A 15,526-nucleotide genomic window follows, 5' to 3' on the forward strand; every position below is an offset into this window, starting at 1 on the left:
TTTTGTCTGTACCCTCATTGCTGAAGCGCCATGTTCCCAAGTTCAGTGAGAGTAAGTTCCATCACATGATTCGTTCTACTAATGTAAAACCTTTTAAATTAACTTCGAGTCTCTGTGGTCCATATTATGCTCTGCAATAGACTGTGGTACCAATGTAGCTTGATACTGATTGTGTTGGTCCTATAGAAACTAATGATAGAGCATGGTGGCTTGGGAGAGCATTAAGAAAGCAGAAGGCACGTACAGAGAAGTGAAGGCCTCTATAGGTGTGTAACTTACACGTTACTATTGTCACACAACCTAGTGAGTCGGTATTATTTATGGAGCTGGCCTCAATGTGCTGCTTTGATCCAGATGAAATGAGAGCTTCACTGGAGCCTGCCTCCTCACTGTTAGCTTGCTCTCTTGCTCACTGGAGGTTGTAAGGAACAGTCAGTTATTGATTGTTGGCTTCAAATGAGGTGGTAGAATTGCCTTAAAATTCTACTCCTGAAAACTTGTATTGGGTATTTTCTGCAACCTTATGGCATGCTCCAGTGAAAGCCTCTCACCTTTTCTGCTCACAATAAGGGATCAGTTCCTTCAGTTTTTACTTCCTTGGCCAGAGAGAAAAGATCTGCATGACACATAGGTGAATTAAAAAAAAAAAAAAAAAATTCTTTAGAGTCTTTCCTGCTCACTTGACCCTAGGCTTTGCTCTGGTGTGCTGGGCAGTCCTTCTGCAGAAGGCTCTTACTCAGACTGTGTAATAGATAGTATTTGAAACTGTACATCTTATCTGAAGATTGATTCCAGCATATCGCATCCCCATATGCTTCTAGATATCAGATCCCCTTTTCCTATCCTGTCAATATCTTCTGTTTTGAATAGAGGGCCACTGTCTCTACTTCAACTGTCTATGGTAGCTTCTGGTGCCTCATTGATTGGTTTGGTTTTTTCCCTCAGATTAGCTGAAGGGTGTTGCAGTGACATAGGTTGATACAGGGCTTTCTGGAATCCATTCAGAGCCTGACTGGTCAAAGGAAGCAGGCTGCTGCAGCTAATATGCCGCAGAATAAAATATAGAAAATTGGAGCTTACTTAATATATGTTGAGCATATTTTAGTGTGATAAATTGCCTAGTAGCAGAAAAAGTTTTGAGAATTCTTTTACCAAACTTCTGGTTGTCACTATCTACCAGTAGAGCATAAAGAAGCAATTACCCTAGCTTTTTTTTTTTTTTTTCTTAGCAAGGACTGTAACTGCTAAGATTCACTTTGTAAGGTGTCATATTTTCTACTGTTTTCAGGTGGAGATCATAAATAGTCTCTGTTTTCCTACACCTTGCATCTTTGAATTTTTATTTATGGATAACCACATTTAAGCAGCGTTCACCTCTCTAATAAAAAAGGATGGTCTTGTCCTTGAAGTGCGTTTTTGGGGTTGGGTTTTTTTTTTTGACTGTCTCAATGCAGAGGAGGTGTCAGTGAGGTCTGTCACCTCCTCTACTTGCTCAGGAGAATCTGTTGTAACAGAGCCCTTTAACTTCTGTGTGGTGCACAATGCTAGTTGAAGAACTTCTTTTGTGAGCCAGATACAAGCTAAAACTGAGTTGGTATTTATCTCCTTTAAGGCCTCCAAGTCACACTCTTGGAATTTTTCATTTTAGAAATATATTCGGAACTTGTGTTTTGAAGTAGATATTGATTAATTAGTGGTAACTTTTCAGCTTTTGTGTCCAGCAGTTCAATCTAACAATATGTTCAGCCCAATTATATTTGCTTTAGATTTGGCTGCTTCTGTATAAAAAGCAGAACCAACAGGAGAAGAAAGATAATTGTGCTACTGTTATTTGGAAAATCTGGAGTGCAGTGCCCACTTAATGCATACCTATAATATACCACATCACATATACCTAGATAACAGTACTTTATTGGAAAGTTGTTTTCCTTGTGCTAAAGAGCAGAAAGGACACTTCGATCTTTTTTTGTCTACTCATACATGTAAAGGATCTTCAGCAATTGAAACTGTGGTTTGAATTAAGAATCTTCCTGCAAATTAGCTTTTCTTACCAAAACAAATAATTTTCAGGGTAAGTTCCGGGAATCCCACAAAGAGAACAAGGTGTGTCTAGGGTTGTCTGTATCACCAGTTCTTGAGTTAATAATTTGGCACATGTGAATGTGCAAAAACCATCTAGAAAGATTTAACTGTGTACTTTTATGTGAACAAGGCTATTAAGCCATATGCTTTGAGAGTTCCAAACTTAGAGTATTGCTAGACAGTTTTCTGTGTTTGTACAGTTGTTTGGTCCTTTTGAAGAAACAAATGTTTGTGTAGCAGTTAGCAATTAAGTCAGTTTTAAAGAAACCTAGGTATCTTTCACAATGCGTAATGTATAGAAATGGGTTACTTTCATAATAAGCTATGGAGAAGAATTTCCTGTCCTTGAATGTTCAGACCTCAGTAATCCCCTTTCTCTTACTGATGAGTATGAAAGCTTAGCAGGTGCTGCTTTCATGTGGATTTTGGGTTATTGGAGATGGAGTTATGAGCACAGTCAGTAGCAATTTTAGCTGCTGCTGTTAGTCAAACCAAAGAGAATGGGTGATGTAACTAAGTTTGTATGTTAAAATACTGCAGTTTTTATCAGTTTGGCACTACCTGTGTGATGATATGAAAAAAGCTCTCATTATTACATTAAGTACTTAATCAAATTGTATTTCACGATACTACAGAAAATATTTAATCAAATGGTATTTCTGTATTCATTCTGAAATTTAAATTTTGTTAATATTTTTGTTGACATCTTCAGATTTGCGGTGCAAATATTCTTGTTTGTAAAATTCCTATACAAATAAGATACAAATTCACTGGATAGAACTGTGACTTCTACTTGCTGGCTTGATGCTGAGATAGTGTAAACTCTTACTTTCTTCTAAAACCAGTTGCAGTGATTTGGGTCGCTCATTGAACCTTGGAGAGAAGTCTGTTCTCCCCAGGATATCCAGAGTTCTGGAAATGTGGTCTTAGCCCAAAGCTGGGCACAGTACCTCTTTATGAACCTGCCTGTCTTGGTTTTCCATCTTTTACCTCTCCTCAGATCGAGTGCTACTTTGTAAATGAAAGGGAATATTGCCTTCTAGTGATGTTCTTTGCAAACAATTTCCTTTCCGTGCTTATTTTTTTCATCTCCTCTACTTATGATCCAAGGAAAAATCTGTCTAGAACAGATTGCTTTTCAGCTCTTTGACAAATGATAATTCAAGTTTTCTACCAGGGTCTCCTGTACTAGAAGGCGGCCCTTAATAGCCAAGTTAGCCTTTTTATGTTCTCTAAAGTAGCATAACATTTGCTATCTACGTATTTGTATAACCAGTGTAACCTCTGCTAGAGTACTTGCATGGTGGCTGAGGGCTGAGAGTGTAGCAATAGTGATACTTTCTAAAAAGCATTCTAAAAATCCATCTACCATAAAAGTAGTAGCAGGTTACTTTTGCATTCTAGAAAACTTTGCAGACCTTGTAGGTGAAGGAAGCTGAAAAATCAAGATCACTGAAAGCTGTGCCCAACTGGATCTGCTATGTGTTGCTTTAATGTTGGACTTAACTTTTCAGTATATTTTCCTCTGTAATGGATGATACCAGTATTAGTCTCAAGCGCTTTGTCATATATTATTTACAAGGAAGTGTATTCAGATTTTGTTACCAAAGTTGCTACAGGCCATTATTTTATTTCCATATACAGTTGGAAATGAATTAGAACGGACTTACTTATTCATACACATTCTAATCGCTGATACGCAGAAAAAATCTTCTTAGAGTAGTTTGTTCATGAATTGTCTGAAAACTCAAAAGTGTGCATGCACAAGAACTCACATGTGGTAGGTCGGTTTCACCACACACATATTCTCATGAAATATCCAACCAGTCTAGTTTCTGAACTGCAAAATGGAAAGTAAACTTGGGAATGTATTTTAAAGACATAGCCTTCTATTTCTGAAAATACAGTAAGTGTATCTGCTATTAACTTTTTTTTCTTACTCTTTTGATTTTAGACCATATTAAAATTCTTACAATGGTTTCCTGATTTAGTGTTTGCCAGTGGTCCTGCATTTTTCAGGTTTAATAGTGTATGAATTGTTTGGCAATGTCATGGAATTTTCTGGTAATATGTTCTCAAAATTAATATTCAGTGCTGGCTGAAAGTGCTAATTTAATGGAGAAAATAGGCTAGGTACAAACTAGTGGCTATTCTGGGCATGATAAAGACCTGAAAGATCAAGCTGACTTATTTTTTCCAGCATATTGCATATGATGTTGCTGATACTGTTTTTCCTTGAATGCAAGTGTTAGAAAAACGCTACATATGTTTTTCAAGCAGTTATGAGGTTTTTTGTTTTTTTGTTTTTTTGGGTTTTTTTGGGTCAGGACTCAATATGACATTACGAGGCTACTGGGTAATATAGAAACTCAGTAGTTCATGCAGTAACTGGCTGTTCTTTCTTAGCTGAGAAGACTTTGCATTGCAAAAATGTTAATGCTGATTTTGAAAAGTGTTTGTGGTATTCTAAGCATATTTTCTGACTTACAGCTTTCCATTTGTAGAGCAACAGGCTAATTTGGTTTAAGTAACTGTGGGTAACTAGCCATTGCTGAATTTCAGTTGTGGGAGGAACCATGAAAAGCAAATTACTCAGTTTTACTTTCTTATATAATTTTCATTCTGTGTCTTTTATCCCTAGTCAGGTATGTTTTTTAAAGACATGAGTAGATCTCCTGAGGTCAGTAGATACTTGACTTCAAGAGTTACAGATAGAGTTAAATTCTACTTAGCTGTATTACAGAGAAATTAACTGTATTAATAAATAGAATTTAACTGTACTACGTATTTTTAGGAAACAGATAAGCATAAAGCCTGTTTAAGAGCTCCATTTCCTCTGATTCAGGGAGGGTAAGTTAATGCAGAAGCAAAAATATTACCAAATCCAGAAGTGAAGGGGACTGCAGTTTCTATATTTCATGAAAAATTTTTCGATAGGGTAACACCACAAGCTTGATTTAATATAGTACAAAATAAGTTTCTTTTCAACTTTAATTTAGTTTGCTTTTAAATAGTCCTGGTGAGCTTAGTAAAACTAATAATGACTTTCTCAGGATATCTGCAGCACTAGAAGAAAAATAACTCTTATTAATACAAAGTATGTGCCATAGTCTACATTTTCCTTACATCATTTTTTATCTGCTATCTAGAACTTGTAAATAATATTGCCAATCTGATTTCAGAATGCTGATGATATCTGTGGAGGCTTATTGATGTTTGCTGTAGAGTCACTTTCTGTTCTCTACATTGTAGAAGGAAACAACTGGATACTATAACTCCTGCTCGTTTTCAGTTGTATCTAATGCCATTATGATGTAACCTTAGAGGTTGTCATAAATTAGCATGTTCCTGATTAGCATGAATTCAATAATGTTCTTTACTTCAAAAGAATGCTTGGGACACGTGCTACTACTTGCGTTGTTTATATATGGTACTGTAGAAACTTAACATTTGCAAGAAAAATGTAAGATGATGATTTGATAAGATTACTCAGAAATAATTAGGTGGGTGTGTAGGCTGCTAAATGTATTTGATTTTAATCTCTAATTAAAAAGTTGGATTTTTTTAATTGTTTTTGTGATGCAATAGTTTTTATTTCATTATACCTTTTGTAAATAGGGGCCAAATTCTGCCTGTTCATTGTGCCTAAGTACAGGATAAGTGTATTGGTATGAAACAGTATTCTCATCAAAGCCAGTGACAGGCTATCTCCATAGTTCCTTCTGGAGGACTGTTCTAAGGTTCAGAGCAAATACACGTTTGTGCCCTTGTACACCTTGAACCAGTAATGAAAATGATGGCTAACCCTGAATGAATATCTCTGTGCATTCTTTTGGCTGATGGTAGATATAATTATGTTGTGGGATATGGCACTGCCAGAAGCATAGTGTTTTTTTGGGGTTAGTGCTGTCTGATTCTGAGGCCTCTTGTATGAAGATTGGAATTAGTTGATGTTACAGTGAAGGTATCTCTTTGTGGATCTACAGGTGTGAATTGAAGCCTTGCTCCATTCCACTGCTTCAGTGTTCACTTAGCTCTGCTGCAAGGGTGTACTTGGTCATTTGGGCTGGGGAATCGGAGACAACCAGGTGGAGTAGCTAGACATAACTGTACCAGTCCTTGGGTAAGAAAGTTACTGTGTTTAAGCACACTGGACCAGTTGTCTTTCTCAGTTTAGGAAGGCTGTGACTGACTCATGGTTTGAGAAGCCATAGTTCCTGTAATACCTGGAGTTGGGGCATCTACTGGAAAATCACATGCTGGTGTGGAAGAAGCTGCAGCAGTATGTGTGGAACTGCATGGTTCTGAATGGTGTAACTCCCTGGAGTTACTTTTCTAGATAATGTTTTTTAATACCAGCATTTAGTAAACAATTGGTTAGAAAGGTAAATATTACATACTTTTTTATTGAAAGCTTATCCTTCTGTGCAGACTTTTCTGTATAGTATAGTATTTTGAATGGCAACCACAGCCAGATCTATTGACATAAGTTCCCAAGTTTTGTTTCTTTTATTAGTTCACAAGTTTTCATTGTATTAATGGGGATGGGGAAGGGAAACAAAAAGAAGTTATGCTTTTCCACCTATCAGCACAGCTCTGTTTTGGCTTAATTGTGGGGGGGGATTTTTGTTTTGTTTTGTTATTGCTATCTAGATCAATCTCTCCACTACCTGGAGGAGTGACATCTGGCAGCAGTAGAGCTAAGGCTTCTCTCTCTCTCTCATTTTTTTTAAGTGTATACAGCATGAAAACAGCTCTCATATCTGACTGGTAAAATAAATTAACAGCAGTTTCTTTAGATAACGTGTAGAAAGTAAGACAGTAAACAGAGAGGGATTTTATTTGTCGTATAGATTTTGTGGTTTGGTTTTAAGTGGATAGATTAATGTTAACAAATTGAAACACCACTTAGAAAATGAGAACAACGTTGAGGAGACAGTTCAGTCTTTTCCAGGTGGTCCGATAGAAGAAAAAAGTGGGGGAAAGACAAGGAGAGGACTAGTAACAGCATGGGCTCATGTGACGTTGAGTAGACTTCTGTCAGTGCAGAATACATTGCAAGAATCTTATGGGTGTTTGTGGAAGTCCTTTGCATTCAGTGGTGATGCCATCCCAGCAGTTTTGTATATACACTTAAACATAGCATGTGAGAACTGTCTATTTTGAGAATACACACTTTAAGTGGCTTGTAAGATACGGGCTCTCAAGAGAATTAACCATTTCCTTTGGTGTCATATTAATTACAAAGAGAACAGTATTTTAGAAAGAATGCTAAAAATACTCTGTTCCTTGTCTCACTTTGAACTGCTTCTGAATGTAGTTTTCTTGCTCTACCTTCAGCCAAATGTGTTCCAAACTAGTTTTAAAAGCTACGATACACATTAAACTTCATTAGAACAGTTTTCAATACACTTTGGTCCTATCCATTCTCCTGTTCAATTTAGAATATGTTCAAAATCATAGGTGCTAGATTAGGTTATGTAGAGCAGAATACGGAGTGGGTTTTCACCTACAGCGTTGGGTGTTAGTGAAACATCTGTTTTGCTGGTAAAACAAAAAGGCACACATGTGTTAAGTGGGTGCATCCATTCCTTTAATTTTATGTTAACTGCACCTGAAAATGTTTGCGGTGGGTTTTGAAAGTATTTGTGATCCTGTGTTTAAGTAAAGGAAAACAGGTTCTTATCCAATATATAAACAATCTTTTTATTTAATGAATTCTGTTTGATCTATTAAAGCATGATGGTTGTGAGGATAAAGCCTTTGAGGGAAGATTAATACATATTTAGATCATTACAAAATGATCTTTTTTCTCTTACATTATACCTAGCTTGAAAACTAAAATTACAGAAAGAACCAAGTAATACTGCTCTGAAAGCTTTTACTTTTAAAAAAAACTCAACACTTTCCTTTGAAGCCTGAAGTAGAGATTATACTGCATACTAAAAGATCTTTTGGTCACAAAGGTCATACTTTTCAATAGGTGACTGTGCTGAAAACAATTGTTTACTGGGAACAATTTTAAAGACACAGAAGATGAGTAGGAAAAGGACTGAGCTGATATACACATATTCATCTCATACCTGAGTTGACTTTTTTTCCCAGTGTTTGTTGTTTATTTGGGTGTATTTTAACTATGCCATGTTGCAAGAGGCCACAATATAAATTAGAAGAAGAATGTCTGCAATAAGAAATACCACTTCCTAGAGGCATAGTTTATTTTCATGTCTTTCAGGATTTGTTTGTGGGTTTTTTAGTCCTTAATAATTAGTATAAACTTAAAGTAAAACTCAGTTAGAAATGGAATAATGTGGAACTGGAATAGGTAAGATTTTTTTTTTTCTCTGTATGCTTTAGGAGGGGTTCATCACAGAAATGTCTGAATATTAGCTGTTTTCAATTTTCTTATTTATTTGTTCGTTGGTATTCTGTGATTTTCTGAGGATTTTCCAGGATAAACTTTTGGATGATTTCATTAACTGTAGATTCCATAAGACAGGAATCCTTGGAGATTTATGATGCACAAATACCTTTATTAATTAACTGAATTAATTTATCAAAAGCATTTCACAAAGGGAGAAAAAGCCTTCTTTTGAAAAGTTAATTAAAACATAAATTCTGTAATGAATGTTCTCTCAGCCCCTATTAAAAAGAATAATTTTTCACATAAATGTTTAATATTGGGTGATTGTAGGCACTCCAGTAGGATAATAGTGGAATTATGTGCCTCCCTAGAAGGACTTTTTCCCCTGTTCTGGCTCTTTTGCGATCAGTTTAAAACAAATATAATAGCTAAAGATGCTGTTATTTAATAGGAAATGTTCTTAATTATTACAAGTGCTATTTTGGGGCATTGTTGCTGTTATCATGTAAATTTCTGTATAAGTCTAATGTGTTTGGAAGTGAACTCATCTACTTCTTGGGTATTTCAGCACAACTATTTAGAATTTGATCAATTCACACTAATGTGCTTATCTAGAACAGAGGGTAGTTTTTCAGTGAAAGCATGCAATAAAACTGGGAACTTGGTATTTTGCACAACTACTTGGTTTCTGTCATCTTCTTTTCTCTTTAGTTGCAGTTATGCTGGCAGAGAATATATTGCCAGAAGTGACTCAGGGGAACTAAGGATAGACTTTCAGTTCACTGTTCAACTTGTACAGGAAATTAATACAGTTTGACTCCCTCTCAAGGCAGACAGCTATATTGTTTTTCAAAAGATACCAATTCTTTGGCAGGCATGTACCTAAATCAGCACATGCTTGCACTCACAAAATAATCATGGTGAGAGGATTACGTGGACCATAAAGAAGAGCTGTCCTGCTGTTAAATTGTGTCAATGTGAAAATTCTGATCACTTGAGAAAAAGCAGTAGCATCTATCATTTTGAGACATCTAACATCGCATTTAGACATCAGCAGTAGGTTCTTGTAGAAGTAATTTATTCTTCTCATGAAAAAGTTCCATATAAAAGATACCACTGAAGAATCAATGCAGAGTAATAAGGAGTACAGTAGTTCAAATATTAATACTTTCATAGGGGAAGATTAGCTTCTCAAGACATACAGGCTTTTTTGAAGGTGAAGACAACAACTACTGTTAAGAAAGAAGATTGTTGGAGAGTTCAAGTAAACCCTCTGCGTCAATAAAAATGCTTCTCCATTACTGATTCTGAAGCATCCTTAAGATAAGACAGTGTAGATAAACTGGGTGGTGGTGTTTTTCAGGTTTGACCTTACAAGGGGTTTAATGACCTTTATATAAGCTCAGGCTAAGTGAGAGTCCCAAGAGGTCACGGGGTCCTGTAAACTTCATTTTTGGATGAAGTAGAAATATCCTTCTGCAATCCTGACCTCAATTTCAATACCTCACTATAGTATTTGAAAAGTTTGCACAGCTTGGATCAGAGATAACCAAAGCAAGCACTGCTGAGGCTGTTAGTCACACCTGCTCGGTGTCATTTACATGCTTCATCAAGCATGGAACCATGTCAGGCCAATAGCTGCGTAAAATTGCTTTAAAAATTTACTGCATCATTTGAGAAAGAAGGGATGGATATTCCCTTGCTTACTGAATAGACCTTGTTTTGTGAATGAGGAAGATTTGAACAGGGTTTTGGGGGGTTTTTTGGTGTGGTGTTTTTTGTTTGGTGGTGGTGTTTTTTTTTTTTTTAAGTGTGACTGTTCTGAATGTAGGAGCCCCTAAATGAATGCTTGATGACTGAAAACAACTAACGGATAACACTAAAAACTAGTTTGGGGTAACTAATAGGCATGATCGATATGAACAAATAGCATTGGTCCTGTGGCACATAGAATATTTGGAACCAGGTGTGCTGTGGTCTGTTTAGTGTTTACACCTCAAGCAAAGTAATAAGAATTGCCTGCTTGTTTTGGAAGAAGGCTCTAGTCATGGAAAACACTAAGTCAAAACCAGTGCCAGCTGCTAGAATTCAGTACAGCACTCCCTATGTCTTTGAGTTACACATCTGTGTGTTTCCTATGCTTGCAGCAGAACAGGTCTGCACTACCCTTTATTCAGGCTTAATTGGTTAGACTGATATACCATAAAGTTTTCACCTGACAAGCAGCTAAATATAGAGACTGCACAGGACTACCCACACACATAAGCATACAGTCCGGAAGTACTTGGAAGTAATATGTCTTTTCCTTAGGAGAACAAGAAAGTCAATGACATTAATTTAAAAAAAAAAAATCTGTATTTTTATCAGTAAAGTTTGAAGATTTTTCCCATTAAGCAATTGTTTTCATCATCTGTTTTTTACAGCTTTTATCTTAGAATGGGTTTGTGTGAACTGGTACAACACGGCCATGCTCAAATTGAAAATCCTACAGTAGAATACTTAGCTGTCTAAAGAAAAAGATATATTTTTTTTATCATGCAGACATTTTATTGGTCTTGAGTTTGGGGAGGTTTTATTCAAGGATTTGATATGAGACTTGTATACAATAGTATATCCATATGTAGTATCAAATCTGTAGTAGCTTGTTTTGTAACTGTATGAGTGTGTAGATAACAATATTAATAGGAGTAATATCCCCACTGACTTTTAGTGTTAGTGCTGAACAAATGTTTTAGCAAATAGCTTATTTGAAAAAAAAAAGCTAAGCTTCATGTCTACTGTCTTCGAGTAAGGGTTGAATTCAGAAAAAAGTTTCTATTCTTGTGTCTTTCCTCTTCTCAAAAGAGATGGAAATAAGTAATAAAAAACTCAAAGCAAGCCTTTCAAAATGAAGCATTTCAGAATTTCTACAAACTTCTTTTAAATTATTAAGATCACAAAGTTTTTAATTCATACACAAAATTGAAAAATCAGCTATTACACTTATTTAGGATTTCTCACAAGTACAAAATTATTCATGTGCAGATCTGCAGGAGCATGGTTTAACTATGATTGTTTGAGCTTGCAGCTTTTCTTGTATTTACAAATATCTAAATATCTTAATGATTAAACATTTATGAGTAAATCTCCTGTGAAAGTCTAAACCACTAGGCTTTAGAAAGTATACTGTAGGTGGAGTTGTGCAAGCTTCCTTGTGGAGCTGTGCCAGTACATGGGAATCTGAATCTGAAAAGTCCTCTTTGTTCAGACACTGGACTCCTCAAGAGTAGACTTTCGGAGTGGCAAATGAAAATGAGTTTTCGGAACTTATTCCTCTTTGAAAACAAAACTTGTTTCAAATCTAGTGTCTCACAGAGAAAATCCAGTGAGCTTAACTCTGTGTTGTCTGGCATCTCTATACTTGAGAAACCGTTCTTCAACGAAGCAGTAGCATTTTTCACTGTCGTGTTCAATAACTTTCAGATTTTTTTTATCTTTTCTTTTTAAGATGTTTTCTTAAGTATACAACTGAGGAGACCAATAACAAAAAGATAAATCCATAGATGATGAAAGGATTTTCCTGAGCTTAGTAGTTAACATAATCGTTTGAAAAGAAAAGAATTTACAAGTACTTGTTCAAATGCACTATGTAGAGAGTGAATAAAATAAACAGCAAGATGTGTTGTGATAGGAACTCAGATGATCAAAGGGAACTACTGAATAGGCATAGTTATTCTTTCAGATAAAATAAGGAAGTAATTCCTTTGAGAGTTTTTGTGATCATTTCTGTTGGAAAACTTTGTATGCATTACTCAGAAATTCAATGAAGAGAAAAGCAATACAGCCTAGATAATAGTGTCAGCTTTGAGCACGAGGTGGCATGTGGACATAGCTTGAGCTATTTCTCCAAATCATTTGAATGGAAATATTGGATTAGTTAACCTTGTGTCAGGTCTGTTAGTTAAATAAACCCTCCAACTGTTCCTGACTGAAGGATGCATAGTTGTGACTGAAAGATGCTACTGCTTTTCATTAGAATTTTGTCAAACATATCCTGCTAACATAATGATTTTAAAATAAAATGGTTTATTCGATGGAAAGGGATAACAAGCAGAAAATTCACAGCCTTTTCTTTTCACAGGGTGTTTCAGCCCAGTAGGAAATCCTCTTAGCCGAACACTATTGGGTAGACTACAGACGGTAAGGAATTCTATCTTTGCATTTTTTTTTTTTAAATTGATGTTTAACTATAAAATGTCATTATTCACAAGTTCTCATTGTAGAGAGGGGTTTTTTTTAATCCTGTCTTTACTCACAAAAGAGGTATCTTCGAGCAAATAAAATATAAATTGTTCAATCGGTATTTTAATGTTCTCTATGACAGCAAGCTCTATAAATATTGACAGGATCAACTGTTTTGGAAAATACTAAGCAGCAGCTAATTTAAAATATTTTTTTTCTGAGAGGGTTAAATTAAGTTTTTGAATACTTTCATTACATTTTCTGTTATAAATGCAGTAATATATATAAGTGCAGGTAAACTGAGTAATTTATATCAAGAAAGTAGCGTATTTACAAATGATGAAATAGTTGAAGAGATTTTGAATAATTTCAGGAGCTGGAGTATTTCACATGCTTCTGAATTGATCTTTTTTCCCCTTTTTTTCTTTTCCTTTTTTTTTTTTTTTTTTTTTTAATCCCTGTAGGCTTTACTGAAGCAGCTGTGTTTGCATTTCTGTTTTCTGTTTGTACATTGCAGGTTTCAATAAAGTGCAGCCTGGCACAGTTTTGTTTTTTTTTCCTCTAGGCAGATTATAGATTCCCATGCTCATTAAATATTGAAGGGCTGTAATCAAATAAGGATTGTAGTCATCTGAAGCCTAAGGAAGTAACTTTACAGTGTCTACAGACAGATTAATTAAGACCAAAGAAGAGTACATTATTCTTAGCAATCAATACTTTTAGAATCATTTTAATTTAGCTATTAATACTGTCCTTGTAGTTCTGTTTCCTGTAGACTGAATTTGTACAGTTACGTGTCCTGAGCTAGGAGTGTTTTGATAATTAATTGGACCAGAGAACAAGAACAGAAATATGACAGTGCTAACAATATTCAATTATTTTATGCTATGACTCAGTTTATTTAGCATTTCATTTAAAACTTCAACTACTGGGGTAGAGATTGCATGACCTTCTTAGGGAAGGAGAGGATTAAGTAAATTTCTAACCCTCGGGTTCATAAGGAAAAATGAAAACAATGGAGCAACTGTAAAAGCTCAGGCTGATTCTGTAAAATTTTTAAATGTTTTAAATATTATCTCACTTTTAAGCCAGTCGTGGGTTTTTTGAGCACTATAAGTTCATTTCTTATTTTGTCTCCTTTTTAAAAAAAAAAACAACCAAACAAACAAAAAAACCCCAGCAACAACAAAAAAGACTCCAAACGGTAACAGTCTCAGAACCTACGCTATTACACGCTGAGGCACAGATTTACTGAACAGATAAGAGAAGCTTTAACACTCATTCCCAGTGTCTTTACTGGAGTGTTTGCACAAGTAACACTCCCAGTTTCTCTTCCATTCTGGCAGATAGCGGGTATAGGGAGATGGAGTGGAGAGAAGCAGTGGCACTGTGCAGCATCCAAGAAATAGGTGTTTGTCCTTCTCCATGTCACTGACTCTGTCACTCAACGGGAAAAGGAGGGAGAGGGGCTTCGGCCCTCTATGCACACACATTGGGCTTTACCCTGGTATGTGTAGCGTCTGCCTAAAATTAATCTTTGAAAACCTTATTTTCCAAGTGTAGTTATTAAGAGTTAATGGCTAATTAGAAGTGGGACTTAATCTCCATGTTTATTCTGTTACAATGAAGAATGTGTTTAGCTATAAGGAAGAAGTATATGAAACCACAGGTAGACTTTACATTTTTCCCTATTTTTTTCTTTGATATTGTGGTATTTGAATTATATTTGTTCAGTAGTAGAAATAAAATGCTGAAATTTTTACAGAAAAGGCAGTAACAACATATTATTTGTTCTTACTCAGTGCTGCTTCTCCTGAGGTAGCATTAGAATGCTATCTAATGCCCAAATCCTGTTGGCCACTATACATCTGCGTAAAAAAAAGTAAAACCTCCATTACCACAATCACTGAAATTGCCAAATTAAAAAGGAGTCATAAATATTTTAATTACTGCTATTATCAGGAATCGGTGACACTTGATACAGCAACTTATTTATCAGTTTACTCTTAACCTGCAGTGCTCTCTTTTGTATTAGTGTCTTAAAAAACGTTTTTGTTCAGTTTTGTGTTAGAAATGTCAAGACAATCTAAGTGGGTTAGTTGTGGATAACCAGCGTGATATGCCATGGTCTAGAACTCTCCATCAACTGCTGGATCTACTTGTCATCTTCTGAGGGTGTTCCTTACACTGAAAGCTCCTAACAGCTTTGTTCAACCCAAATCACTGTGACACGGCGGGCTTTTTCAGCAACCATTTTGTTCCTGTTTCTCACAGATGGTCTGCCTCCCAAAAAGACCCAACTCCTCAGAATGTAACTATAGCCCCGTGTCTGTTCTGATGCAAGAAAAGGATTAACTAGTTTCCATCTTGCATTAAAAAAAGGAGACGTTAATATTGTGTTAAGAACAATGTATTCATACACTTCAGTATGTCTGTCACTTTTTTGGAATCCTGAAAATGTGGCTTAATCTTATGGCACAACATAAAAAAAATGATGCTTCAAAACTGAAAGGCCAGTGGTTTTTGCTGGGCGTTACTTGCAGTGTAACTGCTGGTTGGCACTATTTGAGAAATGGCATGGCACACCAGAGGCAGCTCTGCTGCCTTGCAGTAGCTGTGTTTGTGCTAGGGAGCCGTGGCAGTTCCCCTGTCCGGCTGGGAGGTAGGGTGTGTGTGCAGCCCGTGACATACTTGGAGTGTCTCTTTAAGAGGAAACTCTTTGGATTGTTGTTGCCTTAAAGTTTAACGCAGTGTCTGAGAACATTCAACATAGTCTCAGGATGACTCATGGATTTTAGCTTGTTATTTCCAAACAGCTTGCTCTCTTCAAGCTCTTCTTACATTGAGTGTTTGAGAGCA

The 15,526-nt window shown here is 35.9% G+C and overlaps 2 protein-coding genes across 2 annotated transcripts in view; both read left to right on the top strand.

Moving 5' to 3' along the window:
* MTFR2 (mitochondrial fission regulator 2) overlaps positions 1–15,526 on the top strand; it is a 486,796-nt gene that overhangs the window by 444,770 nt on the left and 26,500 nt on the right. The window lies entirely within an intron of this gene.
* The window catches only part of AHI1 (Abelson helper integration site 1), a 128,723-nt gene that overhangs the window by 89,028 nt on the left and 24,169 nt on the right, over positions 1–15,526 (top strand). Inside the window, exon 21 of the mRNA XM_075707708.1 lies at positions 12,567–12,625. Within this exon, the coding sequence (XP_075563823.1) occupies positions 12,567–12,625 (59 nt within the window). The remainder of the gene's footprint in view (positions 1–12,566; positions 12,626–15,526) is intronic.

The sequence above is a fragment of the Pelecanus crispus genome, chromosome 3 (genome assembly GCF_030463565.1).
Source record: "Pelecanus crispus isolate bPelCri1 chromosome 3, bPelCri1.pri, whole genome shotgun sequence".
NCBI classification, from domain to species: Eukaryota; Metazoa; Chordata; class Aves; order Pelecaniformes; family Pelecanidae; genus Pelecanus; species Pelecanus crispus.